The sequence below is a fragment of the Dromiciops gliroides genome, chromosome 5 (assembly GCF_019393635.1).
Source record: "Dromiciops gliroides isolate mDroGli1 chromosome 5, mDroGli1.pri, whole genome shotgun sequence".
Taxonomy (NCBI): domain Eukaryota; kingdom Metazoa; phylum Chordata; class Mammalia; order Microbiotheria; family Microbiotheriidae; genus Dromiciops; species Dromiciops gliroides.
The window spans coordinates 1,776,849-1,801,521 of record NC_057865.1 but is presented as its reverse complement, the minus strand read 5'-3'; the positions used below and the strand labels follow the sequence as shown (position 1 = coordinate 1,801,521).

Genomic DNA, 24,673 nt, shown 5'->3' with positions numbered 1-24,673 from the left:
ACGAAACCGTCAGCAAGCATTTCAACAGTGCCCGCGTAGTGCTGCTCTGCTGCCACCTGCTGGGCCTCTTAGTCACCGCCTTCAGGTTATCTCCTGCTCCCATTTCCTGGGGGCACCAAGCCTCTCTCTAGGAAAAGGTGTGTTTGTATGTTGTGTGTGTGTGTGTGTGTGTGTGTGTGAGTGTGTGTGTGTGCGCGCGCGCACGTGCGCGTGTGTGCGCACACTGGAGCCAGCTCTAGAGCCAATTGTTCAATTTCCATCATGAACGTAAATCTACAAATGCTACTAATTAGGGGTTAATTGATCGCTCTTGGTCGAGTAGGTGAGGGTGGGCTCCCAGGGGAGGAGGCCCGGGTTGGGGAGCAGAGATGGGGCTGTTGGCATTGTAGACCATGGGGGAAGATAATTGCAACTGTTTGCATTTCGCATTTCTTTCACAGTGTACTGATTACAGCAATGATACCTGATGCTGATGTGGTGTTTTAAAGCAGGGACAGGAATCTGCTTCCTGGATGCATCCATGTGGCAGAGTTGATTGAGAGTTGTCAGGAAACCAGGAAGACCCGGGTTGAAATCCCACTTTGGGCATATTGTGGTTGTGAGACCCTGGGCAGCTCTCTAAGAGCAGCAGGTGCCCGTCTGCCTTGAGAGAGGGAGCAGCCTGGTTCAAGAGTTCTAGCTCCCACCCCTACCTTGTATCTAGTCATTTGTCCAGCCTTCGCCCTGAGGACCCGGGGCTACAGAAATAACCAAGACCAAAAGAAAATGACAATTGAGGATGTGCCCTGGTCCTGACTCCAGAGCCAGGGGCTGGAGCTGGGGGACAACTAGAAGCTTGGTGGCTTCTGAGGAACTGATGTCTGCTCAGAAGCCACATCCAGCCGCCGCTGGGTAAGCTGCTAAAGAAGGTGAGCAAACAGTGTACAAAAGGGGAGAGAGGAGGGGCCTTTGTTTAACAATGCGGCTTGGTGCCAAGGCTTTCCCAGGCACTCGGCTAGACTGGTGATGCCAAGACAAAAATAAAGCAGTGTCCTAGACATCAAAGATGTCATAGTGGGTCAAGAAAAAGGGGGCAACACTAAAAGGAAAATAGAAAAATACCTATTTTATGTACCTACATACCCAGGTTGCATAGAAATTTCTTGGGGGAAAAGGGGTCTCGTGTGGAATAGGTTTAAGAAGCCCTGCTATAGGAAAGACGATTCAGCGTGCCCAAGAAGGAATTTGGGGAGGGAGAGAGCTCATGATGTTATAAGCAATTTTTAAAAAGTTGAAGTTCACTAATGATCAGAGAAAGGCCAACTTTAAAGTTTCATGCATGTCCCAGTCACCAATGCTGGAAAAATAATTAAAAGTGACCCCAACTAAGGGCAGCTGGGTGGCACAGTGGATAAAGCACCAGCCCTGTATTCAGGAGGAACTGAGTTCAAATTCTACCTCAGACCCTTGACACTTACTAGCTGTGTGACCCTGGGCAAGTCACTTAACCCTCATTGCCCCACCAAAAAAAACCCCAAAAACCCCTGAATCCATTAGGTAGGATTGTATGCAGGGCTTTAAAATTACAAAACACTTTGCAAGTATTATTTTTTTGTTTTTAAAATAATAAACATTTTTATTTATAGTTTTGATTTCAAATTTTATCACTCCTTCCCTTCCTCCCCTCCATCCTCCCTAAGGCAGGAAGCAATCAGATGAGGGTTATCCATGTGCAGTTATGTAAAACATTCCCATATTAGCCATTTTGTAGAAGAAAACTTGAATAAAAGGGAAAAAATGAAAGTGACAAACAGCAGGCTTCAGTCCGCGTTCAGTCAATATCAGCTCTTTCTCTGCAGGTGGAAGAGTCATTGGGATTGTCTTGGATCCTTGCATTGCTTAGAATAGTAAATATTAGCTTTTTGGATCCTCCTACACCCTGGGAGGTACCTCAGGCAGGCAGGCAGAGGCTAAGTGTCTTGCTGAGGGTTACACAGTGTCTGAGGCTGGACTTCCTCAGTCAGGTGTCCAGACGACACAGTAGATCTCAGCCAAGGATTTGGTAACGTAGCTCATGCCCGTCTTGTAAACAAGGGGGTGTGTCCCCCAGTTTTTTTTTAAGACCAATGACATCATGGGGGGATGTCGTGATTTGCTTGTGATTGGACTTGGTGAAGCAGAGCTGGACAAAGTTGCTGGCCTCACCCTCTCTTCTAAAGTCTTTGAAGTCTGGTGGTAGGACAAAAGTCAAGATGACTGGAGATGGCCTGGCACACAGTGGATGACACTGGGGCCTTCTGTGTCTGACCAGACTCTGTGCTCCACCGTTCCTCCTTCAGCCACTTTCGTGGCTGTTGGAACCAATCATTCTCTTGTTCCCATTCTGCCAGGGGAGGTCCTCACCTGCTTGGGGTAGAGTCTGTCTAACTCGCCTATGCCTTTGAGGACTCTCAGTTACCCTCCACCTGGTTTAGCCCATCTGCTCAGATGGCTTTGCCAGGGCTGGCTGCTGTGCGTGATACATACAACCTCCTAAAGCCACAGGTGAGAGTTGGGTGACAGGTAGTCTCCACAGGTGGATAAACAGCCCTGAAAAGAGCAGGACAGCCCTCACCCTGGGCGTTTTAGTCCTCCCTGAGCACCCACACCTCCAGGGCTTCCTGAGCACCCCATGCCCGCGGCCCCCCCCCCCCCCCCCGCAAAAGTGAATGAACAGTCCTCCCACCAGAGGTGTTGGTCCTCCCAGAACTAGGTAAGCTCCCATGGACTAAAAGGCAGGCCAGGAGGGATGGGGGATGCTCAAGAACGTAATTATGAAAACACACACACACACACACACACAGAAACAATGCCAACGCTGGGGGAAATGGGATTTGTCTGGAGAAACCAATGTAGATGAGCAAGGAGCTCGTCAATCGTGTCAAGGTGCCCTCTAGTGGAAAGCCCTGGGACCACGCTCAGCCCTCTGCTATTTAGCAGGTGTTGAATGCCTCCCATAAGATGAAGGCACCTGTTCTGCTACAACACACACTACCTGGGTGGCCACCTCTTGGGGCTTCACGTTCCTCTTCTAAAGGGGGAATGGGGCAGCTGCTTAATAAGTAGACTAAGTGGCCCCTCAGGTGCCTTCCAGAGCCTGACCCGGGGTGGGGTGGGGGGTCAATAGCAATGTGGTAAAGGCGGCTGGGTAGGGAGGCAGGAGAGCTGGGTTCAGTTCCCCGTCTTGGGCAATTGCTTCCCCTTGATGGCTTCAGTTTTCTCACCTGTAACATGATGAGCGAGATGGACCTCCAGGGGTGCTTTGGGCTCTCAATCTGACACTGGAGTCCCAAGAATAGTGGGATGAGGCTGTCAGACAAACGGTCACCCACAAACACCTGATGCCATCTTTACCTGGGTAGGGAATGAAGAGGGACCTCACCTGTGTAGAGGGGCCCGTGGGTGGTGAGAACCATCATCATGTGGCTCAGAGGGAGGCAGTGTAGACACCTCTAGCCTCTTCTCCCTCCCTCCTTCTCCAAGGGAGGGGAGAGGGAGGTGGGGGCTGGGCTCTGCTCTCCTCAGAAGGAGGGATAGTCACCTGGTCCCTTAGATATGATTAGTCTAGGGATCATGATCGGGTTCAACCCAACTTTTGATCGCGTTGTCGTTACTGGGGGGATGAGAGCCACAATCTCCATCCCAGGCTTGACCCTTTGCTCACCGGTAACGCACGTCGCCCCCCAGAAGGCAAGGGGCAGCAGTTTTAGAGGCAAATGTTGGCATGATGTAGAGAAGAGCTGAGCGCTTAAAGGTATTGCGTGGTCTGTCTGGAAAGCTAGTGAGCTCCCCGTCACTGGAGGTGTGCGAGCCAAGGCCGACCTGGAGGCCGCCGAGACCAGCTTCCATGCTGCTGGGAGCAGTTTCCCTCCCTGCTCTCAATCTTGCCCAAATTCAGCTTTTCCTGGTGTGATTCAGGACCGCCCTCCAAGCCTCTCAGATCATCTTCACTAGTGAGTGAGCGAACCCGCTGTGGTCCTGGTGATCCCTGAGGCAGGGGCGCCTCCTTGTGGCACGAAGTGGAAGGAAGCCAAAGGTCCTGCCCTTGGGTTTGTAGCCCTTTGGTTCTCATTTAAATAACTCACTGTGGGGCAACTCTCCGGCGGAGGAGAGCTGGAGGGCAGTCCAGACTGCCTGCGCAAGCTAACTTCAACCTGGTGTACAAGAGACAGAGAGAGACGGAGAGATACAGTGACAGAGAGAGACACACACACACAGGGAGTAGAGACATAGGCAGACACCGAGATAGAGAAAAAGAGACAGAGACAGAGACAGACACAAGAAAGAGACATAAAGCCAGAGATAGAATCGAAGAGACTGTTTAGAGAAAAAGACAGAGACAGAGAGAGAGAGAGACAGAGAGAGAGAGAGAGACAGAGAGAGTGAGAGAGACAGAGACAGAGACAGAGAAAGAGAGAGAGAGAGACAGTGAGAGAGTGAGAGAGACAGTGAGAGACAGAGACAGAGACAGAGAGAAAGAGAGAGAGAGAGAAAGAGAGAGAGAGACAGTGAGAGAGAGAGAGAGAGAGAGAGAGAGAGAGAGAGAGAGAGAGAGAGAGAGAGAGAGAGAGAGAGAGTCAGAGAGTCAAGACAGAATCGCAGAGACCAGGCACCAGCTTCTGCAAAAATTTATTGGTGAGCTTTTCTGAATACAGAAAGCTGGGGAGAAATTAGGCAGACACCTAGTACACCTGCCAGGCAGCCCAGAGCTCACCCACCCATGGAGCAACTATCTTTTTCTAATTTTTATTTCCAGTGCTTAGCCAGGGGCCTGAGCAAAGCAGGAGCTTAATACATCTTTATTGTTGGGGCAGCTAGGTGGTGCAGTAGATAAAACACTGGCCCTGGATTCAGGAGGACCTGAGTTCAAATGTGACCTCAGACACTTGACACTTACTAGCTGTGTGACCCTGGGCAAGTCACTTGACCCTCATTGCCCTGAAAAAAAAAAGTGAAGTCTTTATTGTCTGACTTAGTGACTAATATGCCAAAGATACTTATGCTGTGCTTGGTATTAGGGACTGATCTGAAAGTTTGAATTTATTGATCCCTGGATCCAATGAAGCTTCAGTCCCAGAACTTCTCATCCTCCCCATCGTGTGGGTAACAGTGCTCTAGAGAGGCTGAGTTCTCCTAAGAGAACACTGATTCATTCATGTTTGGTTCTGCTGGCTCTGTCATTTATACAGTTTGTACACAAATCAGTCCTCAGCCAACTATGCCAGCCATGGATGACGTGAGGCCCTTCTGGGTCCTGCTTGGATGAATACTTAGGACCTCAGGTAAGACCCCATCAGTTTAGGTCATTGGCCTCCTATGGGGCCTGAGCAGGAATCCACCTGTAGCCATTGGAGCTCAGGGCTTCCCTTTACACGGAGGTATCACTGTCCTGGGAGAAAGAAGACGACTTTTTTTTGTTTTTGTTTTTGTTTTGTTTTTTTTGGTGAGGCAATTGGGGTTAAATGACTTGCCCGGGGTCACACAGCTAAAAAACGAAGTTGTTTTCTACATTGGTGTTGCCCTGGCCTCCTATTCTTTTCAGTAACTTTTTTTTTTTCAAATCAGATCTCTGATTTCATTTTCTTTCTTTCTTTTTTTTTGGTAAGGCAATTGGGGTTAAGTGACTTGCCCAGGGTCACACAGCTAGTAAGTGTCAAGTGTCTGAGGCTGGATTTGAACTCAGGTCCTCCTGGATCCAGGGCCAGTGCTTTATCATCTGCACCCCCTAGCTGCCCCAAAGACGACTTTTAGTAAAATCATTTTAGGAATTAGGGAAGAACAGGGATTAGGGATAAGAGAAATGCCCTCCGCCCAGCTGTCTGCCTGTTTTTCTGTGTGAGATGAAGGCACAAGGGTAGATATCCTCATTTTGTGCAGTACAGAACGGTCTTTGAAAGGGGCAGTAACCTAAAAGAGGAGGACTAGATTTATGTATTTACTTATTTCTTTATTGGATTTATTATTATTTTATTTTTTATTATTTATTGTTTAAAGTTCTGAGTTCTAAATTCTATCCTTCCCCCCACCCCCACCACCATGAGGTGGTAAGTAATCAGATATGGGTTATACATGTGCAATTATGTAAAACATGACCTTCTTAGTCATTTTGTATAAGAACACTCAAATAAAAGAAAAAAAGAAAGAAAAAGTGAAAAACAGCCTGCTTCAGTCTGTGCTCAATCAATATCAGTTCTCTCTTTGGAGGTGGATAGTATGCTTCATCATGAGTCCTTTATTGTCTTGGATCATTGTGTTCCTGAGAATAGTTAAATCCTTCACAGGTCTTCATCCAACAATATTGCTGTCTCTGTGCACAATGTTCTCCTGATTCTGCTCACTTCACTATATATCAATTCACACATGTCTTTCCAGGTCTTTCTGAAGTCATCCTGCTCGTCATTTCTTATAGCATAATAATATTCCATCACCATCATATACCACAGCTTGTTTAGCCATTCCCCAATGGATGAGCATTCCCTTGATTTCCAATTCTTAGCCACCACAAAAAGAGCTACTATAAATATTTTTATACAGACAGGTCTTTTTCTCTTTTGGGTGATATAAGCCTAGCAGCGGTGTTGCTGGATCAAAGAGTATGCATGGTTCTATAGCCCTTTGGGCACAGTTCCAAATTGTTCTCCAGAATGATTGGATCTTTTCACAACTCCACCAACAGTGGATTAGCACCCCAGCTTTCTCACATCCCCTCCAACATCCAATATTTTCCATTTTTGTTATATTTTCCACTGATAGGTGTGAGGTGATACCCCAGAGTCGTTTAAATCTGCATTTCTCTGATCAATAGTGATCTAGAGCATTTTTATGAACAGTTTTATAGCCCTCTGGCCATAAGAGTTAGATCATTTCAAAAGTTCCTTTCAGGTGTGGGTAATATCTGTCACCTCTTGGAACCTATTTCCTCATCTGCAAAATGGGAATGATGATACCTCTTGAAGCTCCCTAAAGGGTTGGTTGTGAGGCTTCCATAAGGTCATGTCAGCTTTGCTCTGTGTAAATCCCAGCAGTTATTATTATTGGTGCTCAAAGTTATATCTCAAGGTCACTTTATCTATTGCCTGTGCCCTGTGAAGACAGATGCACTCTGGGCTGTCCCATTCTCCAAGAATTAAAGTGTGGTAAAAATTATTATTGCCGTTTTGGCTGACTCATTTGGGAGGGGCCACACCTGGCCCACTCTGAGGTTACATATGCTACTGAGGTCAGAAGGAGAACTCTCCATAGGCAGTTTTTGAAGGACCTCCCCTTTTGGGGGAGGAAGATTGAATGTTCCCTGAAGGGAAGAGGAGGCTCTTCCAGAATGCTAGGTCTTCCAGACCGCGCTCTCTCTCTCTCTGGCAGCTGCTCTCTTGGAGTTCTCTCCCCTTCTGGTGGCACACAACTGTAGACTGTCCAGGTGTTGGTGAGTTAATTACAGAAAACCCTAAATTCCTTTGAATTAGCTTAATTGGAAATGGTCTGGGGATTGCATAGGCTAAGTTTAGAGTTGAGTATTTATCTGTATTTCTTTTTTCCTATTTCCTTGTCTTTCATTTTTATTAGTTTCACCTTTGTTGTTTAATTCCCAAGTAATAAAATCTGATCCTTTTGTGAACTAAAGCTTAGAGGCTCCTTTCTTATTGGCCTGGGAGAAATAACTAAAAAGGGCAGTTCAGAGGGGAGGGTGAACGTAAAAGGGTCCCTCATATTTCCGGGACCCCAATATTAAGGCGAGTCACCCAAATAATGCTCCGTATATTAAATTTTGGCCCTCACAAAAGGCTCCCACCAGTCAGCCAGAAGGCAATGGAGTGGGGCTTGGGGGGCCTGAGTAGGCTGTAGCAAAGCAACCATGAAGATTTATTAAGTGCCAACTGTGCCAAACACTGGGTTGAGCCCCGCAGACACAAAAAGAGCCAAAAGACAGTGCCTGCCCTCTCGGAGGCTACAGTTGAATTTGGGAGATGATATGTCAACAACTATGTGCGAAGCAAGCTCTAGACAGGATCAATAGGAGATCATTAATAGAGGGAAGGCACTGGAATGAGGAGGGATGGGGAAGGCTTCCTGCTGGGATTCTAGTTGGCACTTAAAGCCAGGGAGGTCATTAGGCAGAGATGTGGAGGTCCAGGCATGAGGCACAGCCAGAGAGAATGCCTGGAGCCCAGAGACAGAGGGTCTTGGTGGTCCCATGAAAGGCTGGAGTGGGGTAAGTTCCTTTGTAACCTGAGATACTGAAGAATGATGCCGGAACAGTGTTGTGAGTGATAAAGATTTATTATAAACAGCTCACACACGGGTAGCAGAGGTTCTTGATGACAAGTGGACGACAAAGGGATCTCTCCTGATCCCCATCCTACAAGAGTCTGACAGTGCTGCAGACAAATGGCTCAGTCCCAATCCCCTGTACCATCCCACCTGAGGGGGAAGAGGGGCACACAAGGCATGCAGGAGAGAGGCCAGGTGTGTGTACACACACACACACACACACACACACACACACACACACACACACACACACACTTCCCTGGGAAGCTGTTGAGAAGAAAGTTCTCAAGGCTGTCAAGGATGGGCTAAGGATGTGGCAGTGCTCCTGGAAGATGCACATGTACACACCTCCCCTTATGTAAGGGGGGTGGATGGGAGGCCAGGTTTCCTTGAGTGGCTAAAGCCACAGTAGCCCACAATGGAACAGCCAGGGGCCAGAGTTACTAGATTGAAGAGGGATAGGGAGGGGGAGAAGCCTGGAAAAGCAGGAGGAGGCAGGTTCTGGAGGGCTTTGAATGCCCAACAGGTTTGTATTTGTTCCTGAAGGCGATAGGGAGCCACAGGAGGGAGGTTAAGGGAGGGGAGCGGTGCTGTGATCAGACTTTGGTGGCTGACTGGAGGGTAGACAAGAGGGAAGACTTGAGGCAGCCAGACCCCCATCCCCCAGCAGCCACCGCAATGATCCAGGCGTGAAGTGATGAGGGTCTGCCCCAGGAGGCTGGTGGAGTCAGAAGGAGGCCTAGGGAGAGATGCTGTAGATGACTGGTGCCCAGAAGTGGTGTAATGCCTGCTGGTGGAGGGATGGCAGGGGTGAGGGCTATCTTAGGGAGCATCAGTGGCCCCAAGACATCCAGGCAGGGTGGGTGTGTCCTCCTATGGGCTCTAAGCACCCTGGGAGGGACAGCTTCCCATCTCTACAGAGTGTAGCTCAGGGCCTGGTTGGGGAGATAAGGGCCTCCTGGGGTAGGGTTCTGCTTTGCTTTTAGGTGAAGGGTTTTGGAGAGATTGCTGTAAGTGGGTGAGCTTTCAAAGGCCAGAGTAGCAGGTGCCAAAGATATGGGAGCCTGGTCCACGCTAGGGTCTTTCAAGGGTTATGTCTGGGCGTGGCAGCCTCCAAGGCCCTGGGCACTCACCTATCTGCTCTGCCACACTTAGAAGTGAACTTGGCAGGATCGCCCCTTTTTGGAAACTGCTCACTCTTGCCAAAGACAGGGATGGTGCAGGGGTGTGGGAAAGAATTCATTTCGACCCTACTCTATTCCAATCAGTAATAATCAATTCAATATGGTGCCAGGGCATAGTGATTATAAATTCACTATGTCAGGCCCAAGAGCTATGAGCTGCAGCTTGGAAAGTCACTTACTTCATCACAGGAAGCTGACCAGAGGCCCCCACCTTGGTACCTCCAGACTGCTCTCTCTTGTCCAACGTGACCATGTCGTGACCACTTAGCCAGTGGAGATGCCCCCCTGCTTCGCCCAACTGGAGACCCCTGGCTGACATACCATTTCTGGCTGATGCATCGTTTTTGGCTCATGAAGCAAGATCTATCAACCAATGGGGTTCCGTACTTTGTAGGTATGTGTCTGTAGAATGTTCAGAGATCAAACCTGATATCAAGCCTTACAAAGATAAGGCATCTCAGATCATGAGGAAGATCCAAGGTCCCCTTCATTAGAGGGGACCACAGACCCCTTAATAAATACCTCAGTCTCTTTTATTGTGGGTTGGACAATTTTTTTTTTTGGGTGAGGCAATTGGGGTTAAGTGACTTGCCCAGGGTCACACAGCTAGTAAGTGTTGTGTCTGAGGCCGGATTTGAACTCAGGTCCTCCTGAATCTTGGGCTGGTGCTCTATCCACTGCCCTGGGTTGGACAATTTTAATCCCCGCAGGGGACAGTGCTCCCCAAGTCTGGGGAGAAAGGCTTGTCATTCCGTTCTTGCTATCTATCTCTTCTCAGCAAGAATCAATCCCTCTGTAAAAACTGGCTGATGTTCATTGTTTAAATGACACTGGGGTTGTGATACATGATTGTGATGGAATACTGCTGTGCTATAAGAAATGATGAGCAGAGTGGAGTGAGCAAAACCAGGAGAACATTGCACACAGTAACAGCAAAATCGTACAATGAACAACTGTTAATGACTTAGCACTTTTCAGCAATACAATTCTGAAAGGACTTAGGATGACAAGTGCTCTCTACCTCCAGAGAAGTGAATGTAGATCAAGTCAGACCATTTTGTGTGTGTGTGTGTGTGTGTGTGTGTGTGGCAATTGGGGTTAAGTGACTTGCCCAGGGTCACACAGCCAGTAAGTGTTAAGTGTCCGAAGCCGGATTTGAACTCAGGTACTCCTGACTCCAGGGCCAGTGCTAAGTCAGACCATCTTAACCTTTACTTTTCTTGTCTGGTTGGTTTTTGGTCTGTTTTCTTTCACAACATGATGATTATAGAAATATTTTTGCCTGACTGCACATATGTGACCTAATCAAATTGCTAGCTTTCTTAAGCAAGAGGAGAGAGGGAGAGAATTTGGAATTCAAACATTTTCAAAAATGAGTGTTATTGTTTTTACTTGTAATTGGGAAAAATCAAAGAATTTTAAAAATGAAATTGGGGCACCAGTCTCTGGTCCCTAACAACAGAATCACCCCAACTCCTGAGTGATAATCCCAGGACCCTGAGAGGGAGATGAAGGAAGGCAGTAGGACTCCAGAGACCTGACCCGTTTGTGTGCCTGTGGGCTAGAAAAGCAAGTCCAGAGCCTGGCTAGTATATGGAAATTCTGACTCATCCCCAAGGCAGAGAAAGCTAGAGGCATGTGTGTGAATCTGCCCCCTGCTGATTCTCTTGGGCACACCTGAGGGAAGCCTCGGTGTCAAGAGAAAAGAGGCTTGGGGCGTGGCACCGGGCTCCCCTAAGGCCCTCCAGCGTCTCTGAAGGGCGGGGCATAGGGAAGGTGCTGAGCATGGAAGGAAAGCAGAAGTGCTTGCTGAGCCCTCACTGTGCACCATGTGCTGTGGCCAGTGCTTTCCAAAGATGATCTCATTGGACCCTCCCAACAGCTCTGAAAGGTGCATGCTGAGGAAGACAGTGACCTATCCAGGGCCACTGAGCTAGTAAGTATCTGAGGGCCGATTTGACTTCCTCTTCCTGACTCCAGGACCGGTGCCCTGCCCACAGCACCACACACCGGCCTGGAGCCTCAGAGTGACTCTGCCCAAAGGAAAGTCAGGCCATCCAGGAGGAAGGGAGGTTGTTCCTGGTTGTCTGGGGCATCCTGGTCAGCCCAGTACGGTGCTGGGCACTGCCCTGGGCAGCCTCCTTCCACAACATTCGTGCCCCTTCTCGGGGCTTTGAGGGCCCTCACGCCACTGCCCAGCCAGCCCCCATCTCTCTACCTCATCCACAATCACTGCAGGCGATGGCCTGTCCCAGGCTTTCTTGGCCAAGGCTCAGCCAAGTCCCACCAGGAGGCTCATGACTTGTTAGCCTGGCCTGGCCTGGCCTGTCAGAAGCCACACTGGCCCATTCTTTCCTCCAAGCATCCTCCGCCCAGCTAGGAAAGTAATTTGCCGACAGAGAGGGTCAAAGCGATGGGACCCTGTGGAGAAGGGCTGCTGTGTCCTAGACTGCGGAGGAAGCTGGCTAGGAAGCCCGGGCCTAGGCTGAGATGCCAATGTTATGGGCACACCTCAGAGGTTCTCTGGGGTACATCAAGGAACCTTTTCCTTGAGAAACTAAACCAAAGGACAGACACCTAAAGAGATAAGTGGACTGAGCTAGCTCCGGGACCCCCACCCTTCATTCTAGTCTCCCCCACCCCTGGGGAGATAAGATTAGGTGTGGCTGCTGCCTTTGTGTCCTGAGGAGAGAGATGACTTGAGAGATCCACCCCTCACCCAACTCCTCCAGCCACCACCTGTGGGGGATGGTCCTTCCTCAATTGGGGAACTTTCCAGTCAGATGATCACCCCTATCAGTCCTCTATAAAAGCACCTGCCTGTCTCCTGCTTGAGGAGATAGGTATCTCAGAGCCATGCCTCTGTGCTATGCCTTCTCCCCATGAGAAGTCCAAGGATTTCTCTCTTGGTTTCCTTTCCCTAGCCCCTAAATAAACTTATTTTATTCTAATTTTATTTGTGTGTGAGAACTGCAAAATTTACTGAGAATTGATTCCCCACCCAGTCCCCTCTTTCCCAGGCAAATGAATTGCCTGGGGCTGACTGTCTTTGTCATTTCCAGACTCTTAATGGACTTATGGACCTTCCCCCAAACAACTTATCTCCGCCCCCCCAATGTCCCCCACCTTACTCCCCGGATTTTATGTTATTATGTAAAAAGGGTCCACCTACATTACTCAGAGTCAGTAATGTCTATGCTTAACTTAGGAGCAGTTCTATTATTTCTTTTGTCAAAGGTTCATTTACATTAATTAGCTATAAGTCACTCTGGAGCAATCTTTTGGCTCCCTTTTTGTTGTTACCCCCTAAAAACCCTGCCCTCTGTCCCCATCTTTGGGTATTCCTAGCTTCCGAGCTTTGCGATAGCACAAGCTATAGTTCCTCTGCCCCGATTAAAGACCTTATTTTCTCCTATATTGATTGTTTCCTTAATTTCCAGGTTAACATGTGCAAGAGGGTGTAATTCTTTAAAGAGAAATTCCTAAGAACCCCTATCTCAAACCCCTATCCCGAACCCTCACTCTATTTCCCCCATAACACAAATGGGAATCAAAGCATTCAGAGACAGGAGACCTGAAATTCTGTAGACAGAGCCAGGCCCAGGGAGTGGGAAAAAGCATGGTCCCAAGAGAAACAGGGGGGCACTCAAAGGCTGGGGTGCTCAGAGAAGATGGAAAAACTGACATGAAGTTAGCCTGGGGCCCAAAGAGCAGTGGTGGCCCCACCTGGAAGGAAGTCTCTAGCAGAGGGCCACAGGGCTCTATCCTTCCCATGAGGCAGGGTGGCTGACCACATTTTCTGATGGCAGGAATATGGGAGAGCTTGATGACCTGGCAAAGTACCACGGAAGGGAGCGTCACACGGATCCTGCCCCAGCATCCCCTGGCCTGGGGGGTTCTGGGCGCAGTGGGTTGGAGGCCACTGGCCTGGGTTCGAGTCTCAGCTCTGATATTTGGTGGGTGTCACTTAAAAGGGGCCTGCTTGCTCATCTCTAACACCCAGATAACGATGCTCCTGCCTGTGGTGAGGGAGGGGTGCGGTCAGCTGTAACTCCGTGGGCTCCTGAGCTAGATACCCTGCGGCCCTCACTGCCTCCTCCAGGGAGCCATCTACCTGCCATGCACAGCGGATGAAGGGGGGCCCTCCCGGGGCAGTGGGGGAATCACCGGGGCAGAATCTGGGCCTGTAGAAGCTTCTGGCAGCTGCCTGGATCAATCTACAGAAAGGGGCCCCCTCCCTGGCAGGGGCGGGGGGGGGGGTCTGCCTGACGACCCCCAGGGAAGAGGGGGCAGGTGTGAGGGGCGTGCAGCCTCCGCCTGCAGACCCCAGGGAAGGGGAGGGAGGGGGAAGAGGGAGGAGGAGGAGGAGGGAGGGGGAGCCGAAGGGGGCTGTCCAGCCTCAGAGGGCGGCCCCACTTTCAGATGCTGGCCAGCTCTCAGCCATTTCTGGTTTCAGGCCCAAATCTGGGGCTACTAAATTGCCTTTTAATCTTCAGGCTGGACACGCCCCCATTCCTCCATCAGACCCTCCCGGATGACCCGGGGACCTCTCTCTAATCATCTACTGCTGCCCAAGGTGCCTTTCGGGCTTTTGGCCTTTCTCATTCTGCCCCAGCTTGTGGACACATGCTGAGCCTGTGGTCCATTAGGACCCCCAGCTCTTTTCTAGAACAGGTTACGGTTCACGCCTTGCCCCCTTCTACTTGCCGAGGCAATTATTCACACCTAAGGGTTATGAACGGTTAGCCCTCCTAGGCCAAGCCGCTGACGGATGTGTCCCATCGCCTAAAGCCAAATACAGAGCCCTGTGGCACTTCAGTGGAGACCTAGAGAGCATGGGGTCGCCACCGGAACTACTGCAGAGACTTCACCTCCGATCTGGGTCATGGAGGTTCGTGCGGAAGCAATCCCTCGACGGCCCATCCTCACTTCCGGTTGCGCACGCGCACCTCCTTGGTAGGTGGGGCCTAGCGGCGGGTGGCGCCTCCATTTACGTCATCTCTCCTTGCCGGAAGCGTGTTCCCTCGGCAGCCTCCTCCACGTGGGCCCTGGCGTTGCATCAGACCTCGGCTGTGGGGCAGCGGCGGGGGAGGGGGCGGAGCTGGGGGGGGGCTGGCTGAAAGTGAAGGAGGGAGGGGCGGCCCCGCCCCGGCCCGCCTGGGCCCGCCCCTCCATCCCCTCGGCCAGGCTCATTCAGCGCTCGGCCAGTCATCCTCCAGCCCCGGCTTGGCCAACAGACGCCGCGCCCTCCCTCACTTCAGCCGCAAGTTCTTGGAGAACTCTTTCAACAGGGGTAAACTGAGTCCCCGCCATGTGCGGCATCTGGGCGCTGTTCGGCAGCGACGAGGGCCTGTCGGCTCAATGCCTGAGCGCCATGAAGGTCGCCCACCGGGGCCCCGACGCCTTCCGCTTCGAGAATGTGCGCGGCTTCACCAACTGCTGCTTCGGTTTCCACCGGCTGGCCGTGGTGGACCCCGTGTCCGGCATGCAGCCCCTGCGCCTGCAGAAGTTCCCCTCCCTGTGGCTGTGCTACAACGGCGAGATCTACAACCACCGGCAGGTGAGGAAGCGCGGGCGGGGTGGGGGGCTGCGGTCACATTCCCTCACGCGGGGCGCCCCAGTCTTCCGCTCCAGCTCGGAGGGGGAGAGGGCCCCAGCCCTCCCCGGGACACGATCCTCCTGGGTTCCCCACTCTTTTGCACCCGAATATCCAATATGGTGCCAAGGCCTGTCCATTTCAGCCCTGCCACCCGCATTTGTGGTCCTTTTCGCCTCCCTTACTACTGCGATCCATTTCGCCTCTGCCACATCTGTGATCCATTTCACCTCCCCTACATCTGATCCGTTTCACTTCCCTTACTGCTGCGATCCATTTCGCCTCTGCCACATCTGTGATCCATTTCACCTCCCCTACATCTGATCCGTTTCACTTCCCTTACTGCTGCGATCCATTTCGCCTCTGCCACATCTCTGGTCCATTTCACCTCCCTTACTCTCTGGATTTTAAAAAACGCCCCCTTTTCTCTCCTCGGATTCATCCCTCACCACCTCACGCCGGGACTATTGCTATAGCTTCTGGCGTGGGGATGGGGTGTTTGCTTGCCTCAAGCCTCTCCCCATTCCGCCGCTAAAGTAATTGTCCTAAAACGGGGGCCCGACCATGTCACTCCCCTTACTCCAGAAGCCAATACTAAATGCTCTGCTCGGCATTCACAGCCCTTACTGACCTGCCTCCCTTTCCAGTCTTCTCACACTTAACTTTGAGACTCGTCCTTTTCGTTCCAGCGCCCCCGGCCTCCTGGCTGTTCCCTGAACAAGACCCTCCATCTGGGCTCCCGGCATGCCCTTGGGCTGTCCTCAGGCCTGGCACGCTCTCCTTTCCAAGCATTCGGGACCTCCCTGGTTTCCTTAAAATCCCACCTACCCTAACCCTTCTCCATCCCCCTTAGCTCCAGTGCCTACTTCCTTCCTTCCTCTTCCTTCCTCATTAACCTGTGTAGAGCTTGCCTTGTACCTAGTGTTTGGTCCTCGTCCTCCATTAGACTGTAAACTCCACGAGGGCCCGCACACCCTTCGTAGGCGCCTAATACATGTTTATTGAATTGAATTTGGCTTCCTGCTCTCGGTCGGGCTGACTGAATTGACTCCCCGGGGCGTTTGCATTGATTTTGACTTTTCCGGGTCGGAACATATGCTTCTCCAGTGCCCAGAGACTGATTGATTTCATCAGCGGCCCCGACACCTGCGTCTTGGAGGTGTGCGCCCCCGCCCCGCCCTCTTCCAAGCCCAATCACAGGTCCGCGCCGAGCCCCTCCCTGGGATAGTTTGGGCTGCCTCGGGCCTGTTGAGTCTTTGTTCTCTGCGGACGGGTGCAGCCTGTCCCGGACTCTCCCCTCCCCTCCCCTTCTTATCCCTCCCCTCTGCTTTCCTTTCCCTTCCCCCTGCTGTCTCCCTTGCCTTTCCTTCCTTCTCTTTTCCCTTCTCTCTCCTCCTCTCCTCTCCCTTTCCCCTGCTTTCTCCCTCCCTTTTCCTCTCCCTTCATCCTCCTCCCTCCCTTCTTTTCCCCTCCACTCCCCTGCCCCCTCCCCCCCTTCCCTCCCCAGGATCCTCTGCTCAGAAATGGCTGAGCTAAATCTGTTGGGGCCCTTCCCTGGGCTTAAGTGCTCTGTGCCAGAGGTGGAGGTGGCCCCTGGCGGCTCTGAGACCGGCACCTCGTTACTGGGCCCCCATGTTGGGATTGTGCTGGGCTGTGGGGGAGGTGGTGCCAGGCCTACACGAGCAGAGGGGAGGCCCAGGGCTACCAAGGCCGATGGAGCTGACCCACACAGTTAGTTAGCCCTTCACACATGATGACGCTCCCCACAAGCCTGCAGAGCAGGTGCTGTTTCTATATTTGCCCATATTACAGTGGAGGAAACTGAGGCAGACAAAGGTGAAACCTTCCTGACTCCAGGCCTGACACCCTGCCCACTGCCTGGGGTCCCTGTGGTCTTGAGGGAGGCCAGGTCCAGGGTAGCCCAGACCCGGACCAGCTGTGCCCCTCAGTCAGGACAGGGGGCCCCGAGGGTCGTGGCTGGGGCCGGTGTTTGGAACAGAGAAAACTCCCAGATTGGTGGACATGGAGCCTGACCCAACCCTCTCTGTCCCCTTGTCCCCCAGCTGCAGAAGCACTTTGGGTTTGAGTACCAGACACAGGTGGATGGGGAGATCCTCTTACATCTTTACAACAAGGGAGGCATCGAGCAGACGGCTGCCCTGCTGGATGGCGTGTTCGCCTTCATCCTGCTGGACACGGCCAACCGGAAGGTGTTCCTCGGGAGGGACACGTTTGGTGTCCGGCCACTCTTCAAAGTGCTGACCGACGAGGGCTTTCTGGCCGTGTGCTCTGAGGCCAAAGGTAGAATCAGCACACGGGAGGGGTGGCTTCCTGGGTTTGGTTGAGTAGCTGTCGTGTGTGTGCATGTGCGTGTGTGTGTGTGTGTGCGCGCGTGCCTGTGCATGGGCAGAGGGGCTAATGTGCCCCAGCTGAGGGAAGGTCCAACAGACCCCCTGAGCATACGGGAAGGTAGGTGCCCAAATGCCACCAGCCACACTTCTCGAGGCTGGGCCCAGACCACACATGGGATCCCAGGGGAACCTTTCACCCCACCCAGGGTGGGGCCACTCCTGCTCTTGCCCCTTGTTAGGTGGTCCTGAGATCCAGGATCAGAGGCAGCTCAGTGGTTCAGTGGGTAGTGTTCAGGGTTTGCCACAGACTGAAAGATGGGATGCCTCAAGTGTATTTGGTCTGGGTGTCTTCTGTTTCACCATTGCTAAGGATTATAACTGCCTCGGGCCACAGCCATGGAAGTAGCCAAGCCCCTGGTCCCTGGAGCAGGTGGACCTGGGTCGGGGGGAGGGTCCTGACCTCCAGATCTCTGGGGGGCAGTTCTTTCCCATTCAAAGTCACCCTGTTCAGCTATGTCTGAACAAGGCCTAGGTGTGAGAGCTGGGAGGGTCCTCAGAGGTCATCGACTCATTTGAGAGAGGGGGAAACTGAGACTCAGAGACATTGGCAGGTTGTAGGTATTAAGTGCTCTCTCTACTCCTGTAACAGCTTCTGGCTTGAGCTGGGAGCTCATGGGGCTTAGGGTCTCCTACCCAGAGCCTGGGTTCTCTGGTGGGCACTGCTCTTTGGGGGCTGTGTGGTAATCTGAAGGCCATTGCATTCCCAGCCTTGGTGCCTTTGGCATCTGGGCTGCAGTCGGTGGTCCAAGGAGCCCTTGCCCCATCATGTGCCCGTTCCACAATGTCAGGGGAGCAAGGTGACCACAGTGCTAGGGCCCTCTGTGCCACGTGCTAGGGTTCCTCCCGTTCTCCCTGGGGTGCTGGGGCCCACCTGCTCTTTGGGGTCTGTGGGGTACATGCCAGGCTCCCTGCAGGCCGGTGGCCTGAAGGCCACTATCAGCTTTGGGAGTGTCGGATGAAGCCATCCTCACCGGTCTAAGTTCTTCTGTGTTCCCTGTGCCCGCAGGCCTGGTCGGCCTGAAGCACCCCACAGCCCCCCACCTTCAGATCGACCCCTTCCCTCCTGGCCATTATGAAGTCTTGGATTTAAAGACCAATGGGAAGGTGGTGTCTGTGGAGATGGTGAAGTTTCACAACTGCAAGGACCTGCCGCTCCACAACCTCTATGACCCTCTGGAGAAGCTGTCTTCAGGTAGCGGAGGAGGGGGTGCACGGGAGGCAGGCCGAGGGGCCTCCAGGTGGGCTGGGGGGTGGGCTGAGGAACCTCCAGGTGCCCCCCCCCCCCGCCCCCTCAGGCGGGTTCCCAGGGTTAGTTGTGCTCTGTTCCCAGGCTTTGATCTTGAAACAGTGAAGAGTAACATCCGGCTGCTCTTTGACCACGCCGTACGGAAGCGCTTGATGACTGACCGCAGGATTGGCTGTCTCCTATCAGGTGAAGAGCTGGCGGGAGCACCTGCTCACAGACTGGGTGCAGGAGCAGGGCGTCCCAGGCGGGTGGTGCATGGGAGGAGAGCTTGAGCGGATGGAGGGAGGCCTGAGCCTGGCAGCCTGAGAGGACAGACAGTCAGACAAAAGGACAGTCAGGCAGATGGGTGGACAGCCTTGCTGCTCTTCCCTGGCCCCGGGCTGTGTTCCTCCTGCTCCCCTCCCCCCAGGGCCTTCAGATTCCAGGGCAGTCAGGATCATTGCTGGGTCAGCTGAGGCTGCCGAATCTGTCTTCCTAAAGCGCCTGCCTGCCCAGCTCAAGAAGCATCAGGGGCTCCCCTCTGCCTTTCGCTTAGAATCCAGACCCCGTCCTTTGCAGTTAGGGTGGGGCCATCACCTTGCCGGTGGCCAGGCCCCCTGGGTGGGCTGGTGAAAGCTGGTGAGCCCCTTCTCAGAATGCACAAGTAACACCCACCCCTGCAGAGTTCCCCCTGGAGCAAAGACAACTCCCCCCCTCCCGACAGACTTGACAGCACAGCGGGGCCCCCCCAGCCATGGCACAGTCGGCGATCCCCGGCGGCAGCCCGGGCCTTCTCACCTGGCTAATTCACAGGCATTTGTTTGTCTGTTCCCCACCTCGTTCGGGAGCCAGGACCGGCTTCTGTCCTGACCGCATCCCTAGGCCCGGGCCCATCTGCTGGTGCCCAGTAGGTGCTTTAGGAGTGCCTGCTCCACACGTTCCACCATCTGCGCCTTTGCTTTGGTGCTCCCTGCTACCGCCCGCACCTCCATCCCCCATCTTATCCCTCAGCGTCCCTTCCTCAGGTGGTCTGGACTCAAGCTTGGTGGCCGCCACCCTGCTGAAGCAGCTGAAGGAAGCCCACGTCTCCTACCCGCTCCAGACCTTCGCCATTGGCATGGAAGACAGCCCAGACCTGTTGGCCGCTCGAAAGGTCAGCACCGAGCTGGTGGCCCGCGGCCTGAAGGGACCCTGGGCAGCATGCCCAAGTGCGGGAAGAGCCCCGGGGTGGGAGGCTTCCTCCTGCTGTGGCTTGACTAAGGTTCCTGATGAAAAAGCCCCCCCCCCCTTCTTCTTCCTCCCCCTCCCTTCTTACTCTTTCCTCCTCCCCCCTCCCCTCCCTCCAGCCATGGCCTTTGAGCCTCAGGACGACAGTCCTTGGGTTCAGATTGGCTCCAGAGGTGACAGCAGGCCGTGGCAGTGATGTGGGTGCGGGGGGGGGGGGAATTAGCGTGGCACAGCAGGAGCTGGTTATGTGCCCAGGCGGTGGCTGAGCTTGTTGGGTTTGGCCTCAGAGGACTGAGAACCTTCCTGAGATGTTGAGCTCTGCCAGGGCCGGGGTGCTCAGGGCCCCCAGAGGCAGGAGAGGGGGTCACCCGCCATGCTGGAGGGGCTAGCCCAGGGCTGAGGCTGGAGGGGCCGCTTTGGTGCCACGTCCTCCCGGTATCCGGCGTTCTCCTGGGTACAGGTGGCGGCTCACATCGGGAGTGAGCACCACGAGGTCCTCTTCAGCTCAGAGGAGGGCATCCAGGCCCTGGACGAAGTCATCTTCAGTCTGGAGACCTATGACATCACCACCGTCCGAGCATCTGTTGGTGAGAGCCCCCCGCAAAAGAAGGGGACGGCCACGGAGACCAGCACTGATAGTGCTCTCGGTGCTCGGACAGTGCCCTCCAGGGGAGTCCTGTCCCCGGCAAAATCCTGGGCCGCCTCTTCTCGGCCCCCACAGCAGCTGCCAGGGGCCCCCAGAATGCCAGCTTGGCCGCGATCCCCTCAGTGCGGGGTCAGACTGCAGCCTGGCTAGCGAGGCTGGCGTGGCTCAGCCAGTGCGCTGATGGTGGTGCCCTCCCGTGACCCATCCACAGTGTCAGCTTGTCCACCTGTGATTGCTCTGCAGCAGCGCCCAAAGGGGCAGGACAGGACACAGCCCCGTCTCTGGCTGTGGGAGCTCTTTAGCCACCCCCAGAGATGCCTGATGTGGCAGCGAGGGCCCTCAGGACGCCCCAGTGAGCCTTCATGGGGCTGGGGTGGCAGCCTCTCCTCCCCACAGAAGCCTGGCCTTCAGCCCATTGGCCCAGAACGTGGTGCCCCTGGGCTGTGCTCTTGTCACCGAGCTGACAGCCCCTCTTCTCTCCGCAGGCATGTATCTGGTCTCCAAGTACATCCGGAAGAACACAGACACTGTGGTTGTCTTCTCCGGAGAAGGCTCTGATGAGCTCACTCAGGGTTATATCTATTTTCACCAGGTAAACCTGCTTTGGCATCGGGGTAGGGGGACCAGACCCAGGTGGGAGCTTCCAGGTTAAGAAACTCCCTCTGCTGAGGCAGGTCAGCACCCTTAAAGACCTGGATGTCGCACTGAGAGGTGCGGTGACTTGCCCAGGGTCACACAGCCCGTAGGTATCAGGTAGAACTCAAACCCAGATCTCCCTGGGCTCTTGGCCTTGTCTTGCCCTGGTACAGTGGTAATTGAAGGCTCTGTACTGAGGGCCTCTTCAGAGGCCCGAGCCCAGGGACCCTCTGGTGTCCCAGAGCCCTCCCTGTCACCTCTGCCTCTAGTTGGTCTGGATCACCCCTTGAGGCAAAAGGGAGGAGAAAGACCCATTCCCAGGAGCTCTCCTGTGCTTCCTTCCCTCCCCTCCTCCCCCACTCCTTCCTTCCCACCCCATCTCAAAGTGGCAGCAGCAGGAGGGCAGGGCCCCTCTTGGACAAGGTCTCAAGCTTGGGGTGCCGCTGTGTTTGCTCGCCACAGGCGCCATCGGCCGAGGATGCCCAGGAGGAGAGCGAGAGGCTACTGAAGGAGCTCTATCTCTTTGATGTCCTGCGTGCTGACCGAACCACAGCTGCGCACGGGTAACCCACTGGCCCTTCCTGGGCGGGGCTGAGGAAAGTCCAAAGCGAAGCTGGCCCCAGTTCTGAGCTGGGAGAATTGGGCAGAGCTTTGGGGAGCGGCAGCCTGCTTGGGAGGGCTGCCCTCTGGTGGCAGTCTCTGGAGATCCGCAGGTGACCAGGGTGACCTGTGGAAGGGGCTCTCCTGGGCCTCCTGAGGCCGTGTCTACAGTGTCACCCAAACAGCACGACAACAAGTCCGGTTTCTATGACACTTCGGAGTTCACAAAGAACTTGGCTCCAGGGACTCATCTGAGCCCCAGACAAGTCCCAGGGGTGGGTATGGTGGTTGTGCATGTAGAGTCTCAGGCTGTTGACGGGACTTGCCCGGGGTCGAGTAGCAGCCAGTGTCCAAGGTGGGCCTGAGCCCAGGTCCCCCTGACTCCCAGGATAGTACCCTGGCCTCTCTGCTAGGCCCTCATTAAGTGTTGTGTTGTTGGGGTTTTGAGGCATTCAGGGTTAAGTAGTCACCCAGGTAGTCCATAGCTAGTAAGTGTCTGAGGCTGGATTTGAACTCAAGTCCTCCTGGCTCCAGGGTCTGTGCTCTATCCACTGAGCCACCTAGCTGCCCCTCATTAAGTCTCAGTAGCAGAACGATTGTCCTGTAAAAGTCCCTGCAGAAATTGCTTGGGGAAAGCAATGCTCTTTTAGGGGTTGGAAGGTTTCTGGTCCATTAATGATGGTGGGGGGTGACCCCACTCTGTCCCTGGGCCTCCAGGAATGGAAGGCCTTGGCTAGGTCAGTGGATGAAGGCCAGCAGAGATTTTGGAGCCCTACTATGCGCCAGATGCGGGCATGGCACTGGATACAGAGGCTGAAAGGGACGGACCAGTTCCTGCTTCAGGGAGGGTCTAGTGCCCTGGAGAGAAACCAGAGACACTGACGCTATCCCTGGTCAAGGGGAAGCCTCCGGAGCTTTCCCTGGCAGTTGTGCCCTATGTGCACACAGTAGGTGCCTCATCCAGGCTTCTGCCCTGCACTGTGGCTACTCCGTGCTCCCAATCAGTTCAAGGCCGGTGGGGAAGGAGCCGGGACTCTGGAGCAGAGCCCACCCCCAGAGCGTCAGAGCAGGGAGCTAGAGGTTCTGGGGTGACCTGGAGTCTGTCAAAGACTGGAGGGGTAGACAGGAGCCTTTTGGGGGCCTTAGTCCACTGGCCTGCCCAGCCAGTGCCAAGGGCAGCTGCCCTCCTGGGCCGGCTCACCCAGGGGCCTGGGGAGGGGTGGTGGGCACTCTCAGTCCCCACTTCTCCCTTCTCTTTCCAGCCTAGAGCTTCGGGTCCCATTTCTGGATCACAGATTTACCTCCTATTACCTGTCCCTGCCCCCAGAGTTCCGGATCCCAAAGGTACCTGAACAAGTGTGGCCATGGACACCACCCCGACACACCCCCCCCCCCCCCCCCGCATAGGTCAGGTTGGGTGCTCATCCAGCTTTTTCCATTCAGAATGGGGTGGAGAAACATCTTCTGAGAGAGGCGTTTCAGGCCTCCAACCTGCTGCCCAAAGAGATTCTCTGGCGGCCCAAAGAAGCCTTCAGTGATGGGCTCACCTCTGTCAAGAAGTCCTGGTTCACCATCCTCCAGGAACACATCGAACATCAGGTACCAGGGGCCCTGTCACCCCAGCTGACCCGGCACCTTGACTTTTAGGGAAATAAAAACCTGATAACACGGCCACCAGAGAGGATATTCACTTCAGGGAAGATGTGCGGTGCCATCCCAGGCTAGGACACCATCCCGGGCCAGGGCACCATCCCAGGCCGGGGCAGAGGCGGGATGCTACTGGAGATTTTGGGGGTAGGCTGTGGTTGTCCCTTTCACCTCTGAGAGCCTGGGCTTCTGTGGGACTTCACTGGCACCAGGCCCGTCACTGAGCTCAATATCAGGGCTCCCAATAGAATGGTTAGCTGGATTGGGATCCCTGGGCAGTGACAACATTTGCCAGGTTTGCTTGGTTCACTTGACTCATTCTCTGATGGATTCACATGGGGCAGTGGGGAGTCAAGTGGAGACAGAGCAAGCCAGGCCTCCAGGAGTAGGTGGGCAAGGGTGATTTCACAGGAGAAAGTGCCAGATGTGATGCTCCACCATGGAGGCTGTGACCCTCCCTTACCCTTCCTGGGCTTGGCATCACACAGAGGAGCCACAGCCCCCGCCTTCAGGGAAGTCAGGCTCTAGTTCCATCTTCCTGAAGGCCTCGGCCAATCCCTGGCCTGTGACTCAGTGTCCCTCCTAGGTCTCTGACTCGCTGCTGGAGAACGCTGCCCAGAGGTTTCCCGTGAATACCCCAAAGACGAAGGAGGGGTTCTACTACCGGCAGATGTTTGAGAAGCACTACCCCGGCCGTGCGGACTGGCTCCCGCATTACTGGATGCCCAAGTGGATTGAGGCCAGTGACCCCTCCGCTCGTACCCTGGCGCACTACAAGGCGGCCACCAAGGAGTAGCCCCTTGCACATAAATGATCAGGCTGTGCTCTCCTTGGAGGGGGCGGCCAGGCTCCAGCACTCCTGTGCACTAGACGCATCCCGCCCAATAAAACTTTCGCCAAATGCCCGTACGTCCCTTTTCTGTGTTCCTTTTCGTACAGTTCCTTTGCAGTGCAGATCTCTTAGGGCATCTCATAGTTGATTTATGGCCCAGGAGAGAGTGGCCAGCAGCGTGGCCATCCTCTGGGGCATGGGGCGATACGGCTTGATCTGCTGTGGATGTGAAGGGGCCCTCCATCTGGCCACAGGGTGCACCGATAGCGTGCGCACAAGAAAGGACAGGAGGTGACACGTGCTACCTAGAGCCAGAAGCAGCCCCAGCTATCACAGCTGTGCTTGGGTTGTGCTTAGGCGAGGGTGGGCAAAACGAAAAATAACAA

At 54.0% G+C, this 24,673-nt stretch overlaps 1 protein-coding gene across 2 annotated transcripts; it reads left to right on the top strand.

Annotated features, from left to right (window-relative positions):
* The first annotated feature begins 14,581 nt into the window (after positions 1-14,581).
* ASNS (asparagine synthetase (glutamine-hydrolyzing)) lies at positions 14,582-24,360 on the top strand. Of its 2 annotated transcripts, none has more exons than XM_043968891.1 (11): positions 14,582-15,027; positions 17,127-17,364; positions 18,481-18,666; positions 18,805-18,906; positions 19,725-19,852; positions 20,387-20,513; positions 21,058-21,164; positions 21,671-21,771; positions 23,071-23,152; positions 23,252-23,407; positions 24,042-24,360. In XM_043968891.1, exons 1-11 carry the CDS (start codon positions 14,779-14,781, stop codon positions 24,249-24,251), a joined length of 1,686 nt encoding a protein of 561 aa, XP_043824826.1. In that variant the 5' UTR covers positions 14,582-14,778; the 3' UTR covers positions 24,252-24,360. The 2 variants fall into 2 exon arrangements, with proteins under 2 accessions (XP_043824826.1, XP_043824827.1); XM_043968892.1 differs by having other exon boundaries at positions 24,030-24,163.
* The last annotated feature ends 313 nt before the right edge of the window (positions 24,361-24,673 follow it).